This window comes from Elaeis guineensis, chromosome 9 (genome assembly GCF_000442705.2).
Source record: "Elaeis guineensis isolate ETL-2024a chromosome 9, EG11, whole genome shotgun sequence".
Classification (NCBI taxonomy): Eukaryota; Viridiplantae; Streptophyta; class Magnoliopsida; order Arecales; family Arecaceae; genus Elaeis; species Elaeis guineensis.
In genome coordinates, this window is record NC_026001.2 from 31,139,656 (window position 1) to 31,153,438 (window position 13,783).

At 36.6% G+C, this 13,783-nt stretch overlaps 1 protein-coding gene across 1 annotated transcript; it reads right to left on the minus strand.

Annotated features, from left to right (window-relative positions):
* Window positions 1-3,475: 3,475 nt before the first annotated feature.
* On the minus strand, window positions 3,476-10,905 carry LOC105036749 (uncharacterized). Its single transcript, XM_073243877.1, has 2 exons — window positions 10,615-10,905; window positions 3,476-3,780 (listed from the first exon to the last, which is right to left on the minus strand). Exons 1-2 carry the CDS (start codon window positions 10,750-10,752, stop codon window positions 3,628-3,630), a joined length of 291 nt encoding a protein of 96 aa, XP_073099978.1. The 5' UTR covers window positions 10,753-10,905; the 3' UTR covers window positions 3,476-3,627.
* Window positions 10,906-13,783: the final 2,878 nt, after the last annotated feature.

Here is a 13,783-nt window from a genome sequence, read left to right on the forward strand (position 1 = left end):
TGTACTTCTTTCAATCGAAACTCAAACTCGAAAGTAGGGGGACTGGTGTTGGGTGTAAAACCCCCCCAGCCGAAGTTCATGTCAGGAGTGACCCCTCGGGGATTCTACCGGCGTCCGACTTCAGCAGCAGGAAGACTTCGTCCGGACTCCTAGGGGAGCCGGACTTCGCCTCCGACTCCAACTGCAGGAAGGCTTCGTCCGGACTCCTACAGGAGCCGGACTCCGTCCCCGACTTCAACAGCAGGAAGACTTCGTCCGGACTCCTACGGGAGCCGGACTTCATCTCCGACTCCAACTACAGGAAGGCTTCGTCCGGACTCCTACGAGAGCCGGACTCCGTCCCTGACTTCAGCAGCAGGAAGACTTCGTCCGGACTCTTATGGGAGCCGGACTTCATCTCCGACTCCAACTACAGGAAGGCTTCGTCCGGACTCCTACGGGAGCCGGACTCCGTCCCCGACTTCAGCAGCAGGAAGACTTCGTCCGGACTCCTACGGGAGCCGGACTTCATCTCCGACTCCAACTACAGGCAGACCTCGTCCGGACTCCTACGGGAGCCAAACTCCGCCCACGACTTCAATCACTGGTAGGCTTCGTCCGGACTCCGTCTCCAACTTCGACTGCAGGAAGACTTCGTCCGAGCTCCTACGGGAGCCGGACTTCACCTCCGACTCCAGCTACAGGTAGGCTTTGTCCGGGCTCCCACGGGAGCCGGACTTCCGCCCTGAACTCCTGCTGAAGGTCTCGGTCGAGATTCCTCGACAAATGATTTCCATCCGGGCTTCTGCGAAAATCAGACTCCAATCGAACTTCGGCCGACAAGTCTGGACCCTCTGACAGGTCGCAGTAACGGCCACGACTCTTCTCCACTCCCTGCGGCGGATTCTACGCAGCTCCATCACTCCTTGGCAGGCCACAGTAACGGCCACGACTCTGCTCCACTCCCTGCGGCGGATCCTGCACGGCTCCATCACTCCCTGGCAGGCCGCAGTAACGGCCACGATTCTGCTCCACTTCCTGCAACGGATCCTGTGCAGTTCCACCACTCCCTGGCGAGTCGCGACAACGGATGCCGTTCCACTCCCCGCAACTGATTCCATGTGGCGAGCCATGGTGACAGCCACGACTCCACCCCATTACTCTTCATGATAAATTCCTCCTGGTCCCGTACGGCCCACGACGAGGCGATCATAAACAGTCGCTATCAATTCTTTGCTCCCCCCATCTATAAAAGGGAGACCATAGATACGTTATTCTCTAAGCTCAAAATTCTATCCCAAAACTCTGCTAAAATTTTCGTTCGAGCACTCCATTCTTGTTGAGGCAGAGAACTGACTTGAGCGTCGGAGGGTCTTGCCGGAGCAACCCCACCTCCGGTTTAGACTTCTTTTGCAGGTCCCGGCGGCGACCGCGACTCCCCGACTCCAGCTTCTCCGGTGCAGGTGGATTTTTGCACCAACACTTATATATGACTACAGTTGAAATTACAGATAAAAAAATAAATAGATAGAATATCATTGATACTAATTAATTAATTAAATTTTATAATTATATAAATTTAATTATTTATTATAAATTAAAATTATTATTTTTATTGGTATTGAGATTATAATAAATTTTTAATTTTTATTTTAAAAAAATTACAGCCGTGTCATGCGGTCAACTTGGGCAATTGGTCCAAGGCATGGCAAGCTAGTCCTGTGTTTGCTTTGGATTTTGTCCAACTTCTACCTACCAAGAGGTTTTTTTTTTTATTTTTTTTAGGTAACAGAGAATAGCAATATTTTTTCCGGGGATGTTTTAATATCTTGATGCTTTTTGATTTGGAAGCATGTAAACATCAATGGAAAGAGGGAGATTTGGGAGGGTTTAGTAGCAAAAGCACGGCCTTTTTATAAGAGATTTTTTGTGCCATCCTCCGAGATGATGTATGACTAGCATCATAGCCGGCTATGCCTTGTGTTCCGGTATATCTGAGATTTGGCTTGAATTTGTGGCTTTGATCCACTCTCACATCTAGACTGAGGTCATGTTGGACTATCAAAAAGTTTGATTTGCGAACAACCTCCGCCAAATGTATGGATCCTTTGAACAGTATAATTGTCACTTTCTTGCAAGGCATTCCAGTTTCCGTATTCATAAATTATCAATGTACGGAGAACGACTTCGTGCATAGCAGATTGACCTTTGGATTCGGGATTTTCCAAGAGTTCAATGCAATGACATTTAATTACAACACGTGAACATTAATTTAGTAACAATTTGCCCAATTGATTAATTTGACTTGTTGGTTAGATTGGATTGAATACAAATGTTCTTGAACAATTTGATGATGGTTTTTGTATAAATATGATTGGATAGCACAACCCTAATTTGGTGCCAGTTATCCAGCCATGTCTAAACCAAACGCTGAAACTAAATACAAGTGTCATTCTAGCATCCAATCAGAACACTTCTTTTTTGACTAGCATCCAGACCCCAATCAACGAGGGTTTTCCCTCTAGATCTCGGAGCTGGTCCCAGATGGGAGGTTCAGAAAAAGGATTACAAAGCATGCCAGCCTCTTACTTCATACCTACATGACTAATAAGAATCATCAATTGGTCCCTTGACAACAAAACTAACCCACTGATCCTGCATCTGAAATGGAAAAAGTTTTTCCCTGATAAGAATCATTCAATAATAAAGATGAAGAAAAATACTTGTCATCTAAAAACTAAAGATCCGTTTTGTTAGGATAGGTCAAACTACGGAGTAATCTGTCAATTTCTAAGAATTATTTATTTAAAAAAATAATTATAAATTAAAATAATTTTTATTATATTTTATGAATAAAAAAATAAATTTAAAAAATAATAATAGAGAAAAATTGCTACGTTTAGTTAGAGTCATATCTATATAGGAATATGACAAATTTACAAATATATTTTTTAATATAAAATAATTTTTTAATATTAAAAAAATATAATCATCTTCAATTAATTTTTATATAATGATTATAATCACATAACTTTTACATGATACCATATTCATTTGAATTTTTTTATAAATATTTTTTATTAAATAAATTTTAAAAAATATCATAATAAATTTAATAATTACATATACAATTTTATTAAAAATATTTTTATCAAATATGAATTACCGTCACTAAAAAATTTACCGAATATCGATCCTCCCATGATATTTATTTCACCTTTTCTTTTTAAAAATTAAACAAAAATTCCATCAACCCTTTTACCATCTCTCTTTTTCATATTTCATACCAACCATGATAATCTGACATAACATTTATTTTTTCATGCTAAATTATCCCCAACCAAATGGATCTTTAGATATTATCCTGCAGATTTATCAATGAACTAAAAATTGTCCTCAGCAATCACTGAAACATCTTCAACCAATTTTGGTAAGAGTTCTCGGATATAGAAAGAAGCAGAAAACAAAAGCAATTCCTTTCAAGTGTGGACATGCATATAGAAATAGCTTGATGTCAGGCAACAAATATATATAATGTATCCAATGCCACATGGTCAAGTACTTCATGATCAACAAGCAGTGAATAACAAGTAGTTTCCAAATTTCACCAAAACAATTTTTTTAAGGGAAAAAAAAAATCGGGACACATCAACCAGTCTCCTGCTCAAATTCATCACCCTCAGATTCCTCTACGTTATCTGCATCATCATCTTCCGCATCAGCATCGAAGTCTTCTTTGTAATCGAGGGTTGTTTTCCCAATAACAACCAGGTTGCTATTTGTCTTTCTGATTTCACTCCACTGCAGATGAGACATTTAGAAGTTATTAATTAAACCATTAGAGTGGATTAGAATTTAATGGCTGCAGAAGTGGAAAAAATAATGTTGAGGAATGATATAGAAATATCCTCTGCTCCTGTCCAAATCACAATTGGCCATAAAAACATGTGAAGGGTCATTGACTTTGAGTCAAGTTAGCAACAAAGTTTGAAGAAAAATGCCTAACCCATCTATTTCAGCTGAAAAATATAAATTTCAGCTGAAAACAAGCCAAAATTAATTTTGGTCATGTTTGGTCAAAATTAACTACTCTTGCTGTTTTCAGTCAGTTTTTGAACAAAAACAATCAAAATGGCCATGGATGCTTCTTTTTAGCATTACTTTGGTATATATTATCATATGAGTTCATTTCTTCATTTTTCAAGGAAAAAAAAAAAGAGAGCCACAGCGTCATTTTCAATTTATTTTTCCTTTTTTTAGTTAAAAAAGGAAATATTTACTGATGGATGATAAATATAACCTTTCAGAAGTATTCTTTCAAAAAATTCGCATGGAATTTGACACTTACTAGAAAATTGGAAGCACTTGAGAGTTCAACATTACAACATTAATAAGAAAAGGCAACTTTTTGCAAATGTAAAAGGCCTCTTTGGGTTTTGAGAGATTTATCTTATGGGGATAAAGGATAAAAGTAGATCATGTAGTGGATGAGCTTCTAAAACAGTAAACTCCCCAGATCAAAGCCTGGATTTGCCAAATAATAGCTTCAGACTTATAAGGAGAGACATATCCAATTACAATTTAGCTCATAAAATGTAAATTGTACACTACTTGGCACTTGATAATGATGGTAACCATAATAATGTTCATATTTATATGCAATTACATGCAGTAGCATTTACTTCTATACATACTAAACTGTTAGCTGTTTAATAGTGACATCCTTATACAACTATTAAGGCCTGATATATATTGTTGGCTCTTTCCCTAACAGCTTCAGCTTTCAGAGTCTACCGGTCGGTTAGTTAACATGGTACCGAAGCAAAAGGCCGTGGATTTAAATCCTCATTCAAGCTAGTTTCTTCTTACTACCCATTAATTATCTCGAGTCTTTTCTCCTTTTGACTCCTTCCTGGTCTGTTATCAAGTCACTCTTGACACGTTAATGAGTCATGTTACACTCATTCATGCATTTCAGTTTGTGGTCCAGGCACCATGCAAGAGAGGGTGTTAGGGTATGATACATATTGTTGACCCCTTCCCCAATAGCCTAAGCTTTTAAGCTCTAGTTATTAGTTAATACAAACATTCCAACCTACTAACTTATCCATGGTTTGTCACCCAGTCATTCTTGACTTGTGCATGCCTTCATGCATGTGGTCTGCATGTGACAGGGGGGTGTTGAGACCTGATATACATTGTTGACCCTTAGCAGCTTGCACTTTTGGGGTCTAGTGGTTTGTCAACATAGACAGTTCAATATAATATGATTCTTCAAAATTCTTATAGTTTTCTGGATAGGGAAATAACATGATATCTCAATGAGAAACCCAGAAAATTTCACATAAAGACACTGCAGCAGCAAGCAGCAAGGCCATCATATTTCCCATATTTTAAATTCTACACTGAATTCTACATGAACAAGCTGGTTGGGTTCTTTGTACTCATTTTTATCAGTAACCTAGGAAATAATTATTGAAAAGTTAGATTAGAAAGAAAATCTTATTATTTGTGAAGCACATATTAGCATCATTTTGTGATAAACTATGACATTTTTGAAATTTTGCAAAAGTTTAGCTAACAGCATGGCATGGATTTTTAGAAGATTGATAATTTGAAGTTAAGGAGAGACATTAATATGCTTTAACAAAAGGAAAACTAGAGACATAGCAACCAGATGCAGAAATCCCAGGTAACAATTTAAAAAGGAAATGATTTTTTCCATACACTGGCAATTTCATTATCTTGTCTTATGATTTGCTTAAAATATAAAGATGGAAACTACGAAAGAGAAACTTGAACATCAAAAGACAACCTACTAAATCGAGCATATACTGGCATTCAGTAAAAACGAAATGTGGAAAGATACAAAAGACTGCACAAACGAGACATATCACAAGGAAAACCAGATATTCACACTATGTTCAATTTTTCTTACACAGTCTCAACCATTATAATGCAAACTCCCAGGGTTGTGGCCCACACATCTCTAACCCTTATTCCATGGTGCCTCTTGAGCAGATTCCTCCTTTCACTTTCATATGTCCACATTTTGACTTATCCCTTAATATATGCTCTAAAATAACTAAGAAACAAAAGAAGTACATGAGACTAAACATGAAGCCATCCAACAAGTCCTCCATTCTCTAAAATAAACCACAGGCAATGCAGCTGTCAAATACTAGCTATCGGTAATGACATAATGACTTGGATACAAGAGATTTTCTGCAACTAAATCTACTAAATTAGTCAATAAAAAAGGGGCCTGAGGGATCAGGTGAAACAACGTCCAAGGAACAATGCAAGTGTAAGAGGTGCGGAGAATTTGGGCACCATGCAAAGATATGAAAAAATCCTAAGCTAGTTGCAGCACAAGGAGAAACCAGCTTAACTGAAGCTTCAACCTCTTCAGTTTACTGCTAGAGTGCCTGGCAGGTAACTATATCCCATCCACTCCACTACTTGTCTCTAGTTTACTTCATCTTGCATTTGATAGCTTTGGTATTTGACACGTTGACGTGGTTCTATAAAATTTCTCATCACTATGTTGTTTATTTGGTTCTAATAAATGGTATGTAACAGGCCTAGGAAAAAGGAAGTGCTTCAGGTGCTTCAGGGGGTAGGAGTAGCAATGGACCATTTGCGCACACTATTTTCAATTCCCCCAAGACCAAAAGCACGAGCAAGGACCTGCCAGCAACCATCAAGGAAAGAACCTTCTGGTGGCATGGATCAGACATTCATATCTTAATGGGTATGTGTACTGATCTATTTGTTCCAAGTCTATTAAATATAATAGATTAGTGTGTATGAAAACATTGTACTAACAAAACTCCAGGGTTGATGTGCAGGTTTAATGATATTGCCATTTACACCCACCTGGTCAGAAGCAAGCCTGTGGCTTGTGTTTGAAACAAAAATTGCATATTTTCCTCTTTGGAGTTGTATGGCAGTCAAAAACTTCTATTGGATCAGGTCGTAGGATGTCATCTTTTGACTTTTGTCGTTTGTTTGGATGGTATGACAGGGGCTGGTATATGGCAGCCGTTGAATGCTTTATTTTTGTTCGATGAGGCTGGTATGCGACAACCATTGAAAGTTTTATTTTGTGTGATAGGGCTGGTAGGTAACAGCCATTGAAGGATTTGAATGTTTTTATCTTAAAGCTAGTATGAGACGATTAATAGTAGTTTGAATTGTTGTGATGGAACCAATATTGTGTCTGAATGGCAGGAGTGGATTCAGTCATTTGGATGGCTTATACCAATAGTTTGAATTGTGTCAATGGTTTGCATCAATGATTTGAATGTTTGAATGGATTCAATGGTTGGGTGCTTTGTATCAATTGTTTGTATTAATCATTGCATATCAAGTAATATCTTGTTCATGAAGCCAAAAGATTGCTCACAACATTCCAATACTGTTGACATAATGACAACCTCATTCTTATCAGGTACATATCATGAACCATCTTTGGATCAGTTGGTTTTCATTCATAATACAGTTTGTTAGGCATTCAAATTATCAATCAAGTATGATGCAGATCACATTATTTCAAGTTTGCCTATTTTTTCCAGTCAGAAGTGGGTTTGTGTCTGCAAGCCATTGAATCTCCTTTCTATGCAAAAACCATTAGCAAAATCAGGAACGCTCAAAACGAAAAATAAGCTGTCAGAATTACACTGATAGAGGTATTGACACAAAAATTCAAAACTGGACTGTCAGGGACTTTTGGCAGGGGCACTAGTGCAAAAATTTAGATCCAGCAATCCAAAAGCCTGTTAGAAATTTTGGCACTTAAATGGCTGGTTTTCTGTTGCCATCTGGCAAAAAGCTCATGGAAAGAGACAATTGTGCAAAGATTAACTTTACAAATGTATATATGCAATTGCATTTTTGTGGGGCTAAATATGCAAATTTGGAATTTTATAGGAGTACGTATGCATAAAACCCAACAGTTATATATGTTTTAGTGCTCATAGCATTTCACTATAGGAAAAAATTGGCTAAAGACTTCTAATGAGCAATGAAATCAAACCATTAATACATTGGCACCAGTGACTTTTAGGCTCAGAAAACCAGATTTTGACTATGTGATTCCTATTCGCTCCCATTTATGTTGACATGTAAAGCTGGTTGCTTATAATAGACTTTGAATATGTCATTGTGTATACCAAATCAACTCAAAATGCACAATTGCATATACAAAAATGTACCACAGTGCAAACCTGTACGAAATTGCATCTCTCTTCCATAGTTTCAGCAGTCTTTAAATCTTTAAATTATGATATATTGATAACATTATAATGTTTAAAAATGAGTGGGCAACTTTCAAAAAGAAAAAGAAAAATTATTCTACATACATTTCATACTTTACTTAATATGAACTTCATAAGTATATTGTACAGCAATATGTACGAATTACATTTTAGACTTTACTTGACATGAACTTCATAAGTATGTTGTTCAGCAATATGTAAGAATCATTATGCTCAAAAGTTCTAATGTCAAGCTTTATCATGAAAAATAGCAAAAGCATATGTAATCATATTAAAAGAATACAAACTGTTTCCTATCTATCAATCATCATCTACAGAATATGTTAAAATAGTGAGCATAGATTAAACTGAGATATGTACTTTTAACTTGTTATTTTCTTAGATTGTTAAAAGATTACATATACATCTTCTGTGGACTTAGTATCTGACAAACCTCCTTTCTATGTTATATAAGCACAATTATTCCCCTTGTTCGCAGATATAATATATTTGATTTATAACTTCTGTTTTGTTAATTTCTACCAAATATCACATGGACCTTTATGTATAACCGTTAACTAGTACAGATGTTGCTAAAAAGACCAAAAACACTCTGTAGTTTCATTCTTACAAACCCAATACAACAAACATATCATCCTTTCCCTTGCATAATTGATCACTAAAGGTTTGACACGAAGACACCATGAGCATGCATACCTTATGCATCGTAACAAGCACCGCTTTGCTTTTTTAAACAGCCATCTATGACAAATTTATCATCCTCTCTCTTGCATAAGTCAATCACCAAAGTCTGGATAGAAAAGCCCATTGACCAACTTGGGCAACAGGCGTAAAAACCTTGGAACTAGACCGGACATGAATTAGCTCCATGAATATGCACACTAAATATATTATAAGATGTTTACACCTCCACACTGTCATACAAGTGAAAAGGTAAAAAACTTCCAAAAACCTAATTAGGATTCAAATACGTTACTTCCTCCAAGACATTAGGATGCCAATTGCTTGAACTAAGTCAGTGTTGGCGGACGCTAATATTTCATAAAGCAAATAAACTTGAATTTCAAGATCAAATTACATGTGGATTTCATCACATTAATATCTTAATACTGCAATCAAGGTGGATCAAGATAGCAATCATGAATTTGCTCCAAATAAAAACAGATAGCAAGGTAGTCATACGCTTTGAACATTTCCATTTTAACTTTCAAATCAATTTATTAGATAAGAACATAAGAGGATTTAATCATGTAAGAACAGCACAGTTACTCAAGAGATTGCAAGTTTGTTTCTTCAAACTATGTAATAATGATGAAGTTTTTTGAAGATTTTGACATGCACGCCACCAACCAAGTCTAAAAGTTGGACTTCACAAACAAAATTTCACCTTTGCACACTGATGAAAACTCAAGGTTTATCCTCTATCACAAAAATAAGGACAATATCACTAGCAGCTCATCTTGTGTCTTTGCGTCTGTCAAGCTTAAATTCCTGAAAGTAGTATTTCAACAATTTCTTTCTTTTTCCGCAAAAGAATTAGTTAACAAGCTAACTTACTTTTTTGAAAACTCCCACAAAATTGCAGAACTACTGTAAATTTAAAAGCCTAAAGCAAAAGAATAGCTAGAAAGTACTGAGACCTATAGCAGCTTCAAGCTTGACTCTATACCAAAAAAAATATGTCATATGCAACAAACATCACAGATATACTCGCACTAAAATCCAGAATGCGTCTAAGTAACACCCATCTCAAGGAACCGTAAGACACTGCAGAAACAACGGATACACCTTCTCTGACATATATGGCCTTGGAAGTTTCTAATTGCTGGAATGGACTTGTTCCCTAATTAACCAACTAAAAGCAGTAATAGGTTTATAACGACAAAAACATGCAGGAAAAATTTACAGAGAAAGAACATGTTATCTGCTATCTATTGTCTGCAACACCGAAAGAATTCCCGATCTACTTGGGTAAAGAAAAACTACTGAAGTCATAGAGGTGAGACGAAAAGAAAGAACGAATGCAAGAAATACCACCACCTTAGTTTCTGAATTCTGATAAACAAACAGAATAACAGAAGAAATAAAATAATGAACGATCAGAATCCACTTGAACGAATACATGATAACCACGAAATAAAACACATTTTAGTAATTCTTTTAGCAAATAAGAGAAAAATCTTCGACTATCACCATCCATCCAGTTAGCATCAGATTCTTAAGTAACTGGGAAAAATAAAGATTAAATCTATCTAAACCAATCGAGAGAGATCACAAGCCCTAGTTTAGAAAATTTCGGCAGGAGTAAGATTGAAGTGTGGTTGAGGAGAGAATGGAGAGGAGGAAGAGGGGTTACCCTTTCTTCAAGCTCGGATTCTTCCATGGCAAGAAGCAGCTCGTCGTTCTGGGCGAGGGCCCACACAGGAAACAGAGTGGAGGAAGGGATGAGGGTGGGCGACGGGAATTGACGCATGAACGCCGGGAACTGGAGCATGATTGCGAGATTCGGGCTGCCTCTTGCGGTGGTCTTCCGGCGGCGACGGTCGTCGCAGAGAGCGGGCGAGGGTTGGGGCTTGAAGTTGTCGGGGAACGGGAACGATGGAAACACGAGACAAGTGACCAAAAGGGAACGCCAACCGACGGTACCCCTCCGGGCTTCGTTGCTTTTTATCTGGTGCTTGAACTCGAAATGTTAGAGCGTGGCCCACATTGTAAATTTTCAAACCTACGGGTTTTGTAGCTTTTATTATGCCATCGTTTCCTTTGTTTTTTTTTTTTTTTTTTCTTTTTTCCTCCCCCTTCTTCTTCTGTGCAAATCTATTTTCCTCGATCAAGTAATACTGTAGCACTCTACGTGCGTATGGACTCACCACATGCCATACGTGTGAGGTCCTCGGTTATCAAAAAAATACACGTGAGGCTTAGAAATCTTGGACGTTGAAATTTGAAGATACAAAGAAGATTGATGCTATGATCCCAACTATGGGTACAATCAAGCCGGGCCGAGTCGGATATCTAAAAATCCTAGCTCGACTCAATTCAAAATACTCAGTCTCAAAATTTAACTTGTGATCGATCAAATTTTAATATCTTAAGTTCGAGCTCAATTCAATAAAAAATAAATAAAATTTAAAATTAATTCGATTCGATTCTAATATCAATCAAGTCATATTTGAGTTCGAGTTTATGTTCGAAATCAAATTTGAATCAACTAATAATATATATAATAATATATATTATAAATAAAAATAATATTATTAAATATATATATAAATTTGAGTAGACTTATGAGCTTTCAAGTCAAGTATATTGCTAGCTATTTGAGAAATTATTCGAGTTCGACTCAAGCTCAATAATAATCAAGTAGAGTCGAGCTCGAGTAGTTCGCAAGTGGCTCGACTCGTTTGCATCCCTAAACTCTCAATTTTGATGAAAATAAAAATTTTTTATCTTTATTTTGAATTTTCTATTTTATAAATATACAATGACAATCGAAGATAGTAGGAGATCAAAAAAAAAAGAAAAATATTATATCTACTTCCTCTTGCAATTTCTTTGATTATTTATTTTTCTTATAATGACAATATTTGAATTGCTACAGGATTAGCTCTTAGAACTGCAAATTGATTGTTATAAGTTGGAGGAAATTTTTCCATAAGTACCACGTAAAGGCTCATAATATTATTAAAGATTTCCATAATTTCAACCGTGATATTTCTTTAATTAAGTAATTTTTTCTGATAATAATTATGTTAATATAGTGTTTGTATCTATATTATAGATGATGGGGCAATTAAGCTAGAAAATTTTGTTAAGATAATACTATGGAACTGGTACATCTTCATTTTATTATTCATAACAAGCAACACCACCTCATCTTCTAGGTCTAATTAGGCTGTATGTGGTATATCTTCTACGGATCTTGTTGAAAAAATTTATTCCCTCCTACAACTTATTAGTTATTACCCATCTTGTTGAAATAATTATCAGACATCTCGTGAGCCGGAGCAAGGTATGTAGGCCAAAATCTTTGGGAGGGCTCGATATCAAAAATCTTAGAATTCAAAACACAGCCTTCCTCATGAAGCGGTGGTTCAAGATCTACAATGATACAGATCGTCCATGGAGTTCTTTGATCCAACAAATTTACTATACTTCGACCACACCAGATGATCCTCACTTGAGGTGCATTAAAACCGCTTCACCTTTCTAGAAGAGTGTGTTAAGAACAAAGGAGTTGGCTTAGCTCTTTTCTATCATTAATGTAGGTATAGACATCTTGCTTCATTTTGACATGACTCTTGGTCTGATAAAACACCGCTTGATCGGCGCTTTCCACATCTCTACATGATTGCACAACAAACTTGTGGGTCGATCCATCATTTCTGCAACATAGTTAACTAGGCTACACTCTTTAGATGGCTACTTAGTTCAGTAGCAATCAGTGAACTTCAGTCTCTAGAAGTGGTGAGGAGACCATCTCCTACTTGGGACGGACAAAGATAAAGATATTGGACATGACATTCCTCCAGATCCTTCTCGGTAAAGAGATGCTATCTCTTCATGATAGATAGTGGTAAAATTTCTTTCTTCAGCAGAATCATTTGGAAAACACCGTTGCCTGAGAAAGTAAAAATTTTTAAATGGCTATGTTATCACAGTAGTGTGCTTACATAAGATAATTTACAAAAAAGGGGCATTCAAGGTTCCCCAGCATGTCCCTTCTGCTCTAATCATGTAGCAAATCTGGATCATTTAATGCTGGGTTGTGTTTTTTCCAGACAGATCTGGTGAGTACGCATGAGGCTTGGCACATATGGATAACAAGTATAAGAAACCAAAAAGTAATTAAGGCATGGGACTCCGTCCTAGCAAAGGACTTCTGGTGCATTTGGAAGGAATAAATTATATAGATATTGTTCAAAATAGTAAAAAGTTGTAACTATACCGCTTCATTATTTATTTAGTTAAATTATATAGATATTACTAATCTTTTGTTTTCTATTGCTTCATAGATTGGAACAATCATAAGATGAATGCTCCAATCGGAAAAAAAATAATTACTCAAGTTCAAAAGTGAAGGAATTGGAATCTTCTGCATCAAATAAAAAAGGATTGAATGCCTATGCATAAGCACACGACTTCTTTGTTCCTATTACAAATATTCAAATATTATGTGAAATAATTTATTTTTTCTACCATTGCTGATTCTTTTATTAGTGAGATGTTGAATATAAAATTATCAATAATTATTAAATATATTCCATTGATAATTTTTTTAAATTTTATTATTCTTTTATTATCATCAAATTATATTTCGGTTCTCACTATCAACATGTATGCATGGGTGTCTTTGTTGTGAAATATCATTCATCCAACTCTCTATTATTGATTTCATCCTTTTCAACGCTCCAAATTCCTTTCCCAAACCTCATTACCCTCTAACTCTCTCTCTCTCAAGCGCGTTATCCATCTCCCACCTTAATCACGGGACTGGGCACGGTGCTCAGCTTCTGGAGATACCG

Bases quoted from the DNA above. Each gene is read 5' to 3' on its own strand.
- LOC105036749 (XM_073243877.1), bottom strand. From the start codon at position 10,752: ATGCTCCAGTTCCCGGCGTTCATGCGTCAATTCCCGTCGCCCACCCTC. The intron at 3,781-10,614 runs GTAACCCCTCTT...TCTCATCTGCAG, and splicing joins AATCCGAGCTTGAAGAAAGG to TGGAGTGAAATCAGAAAGAC.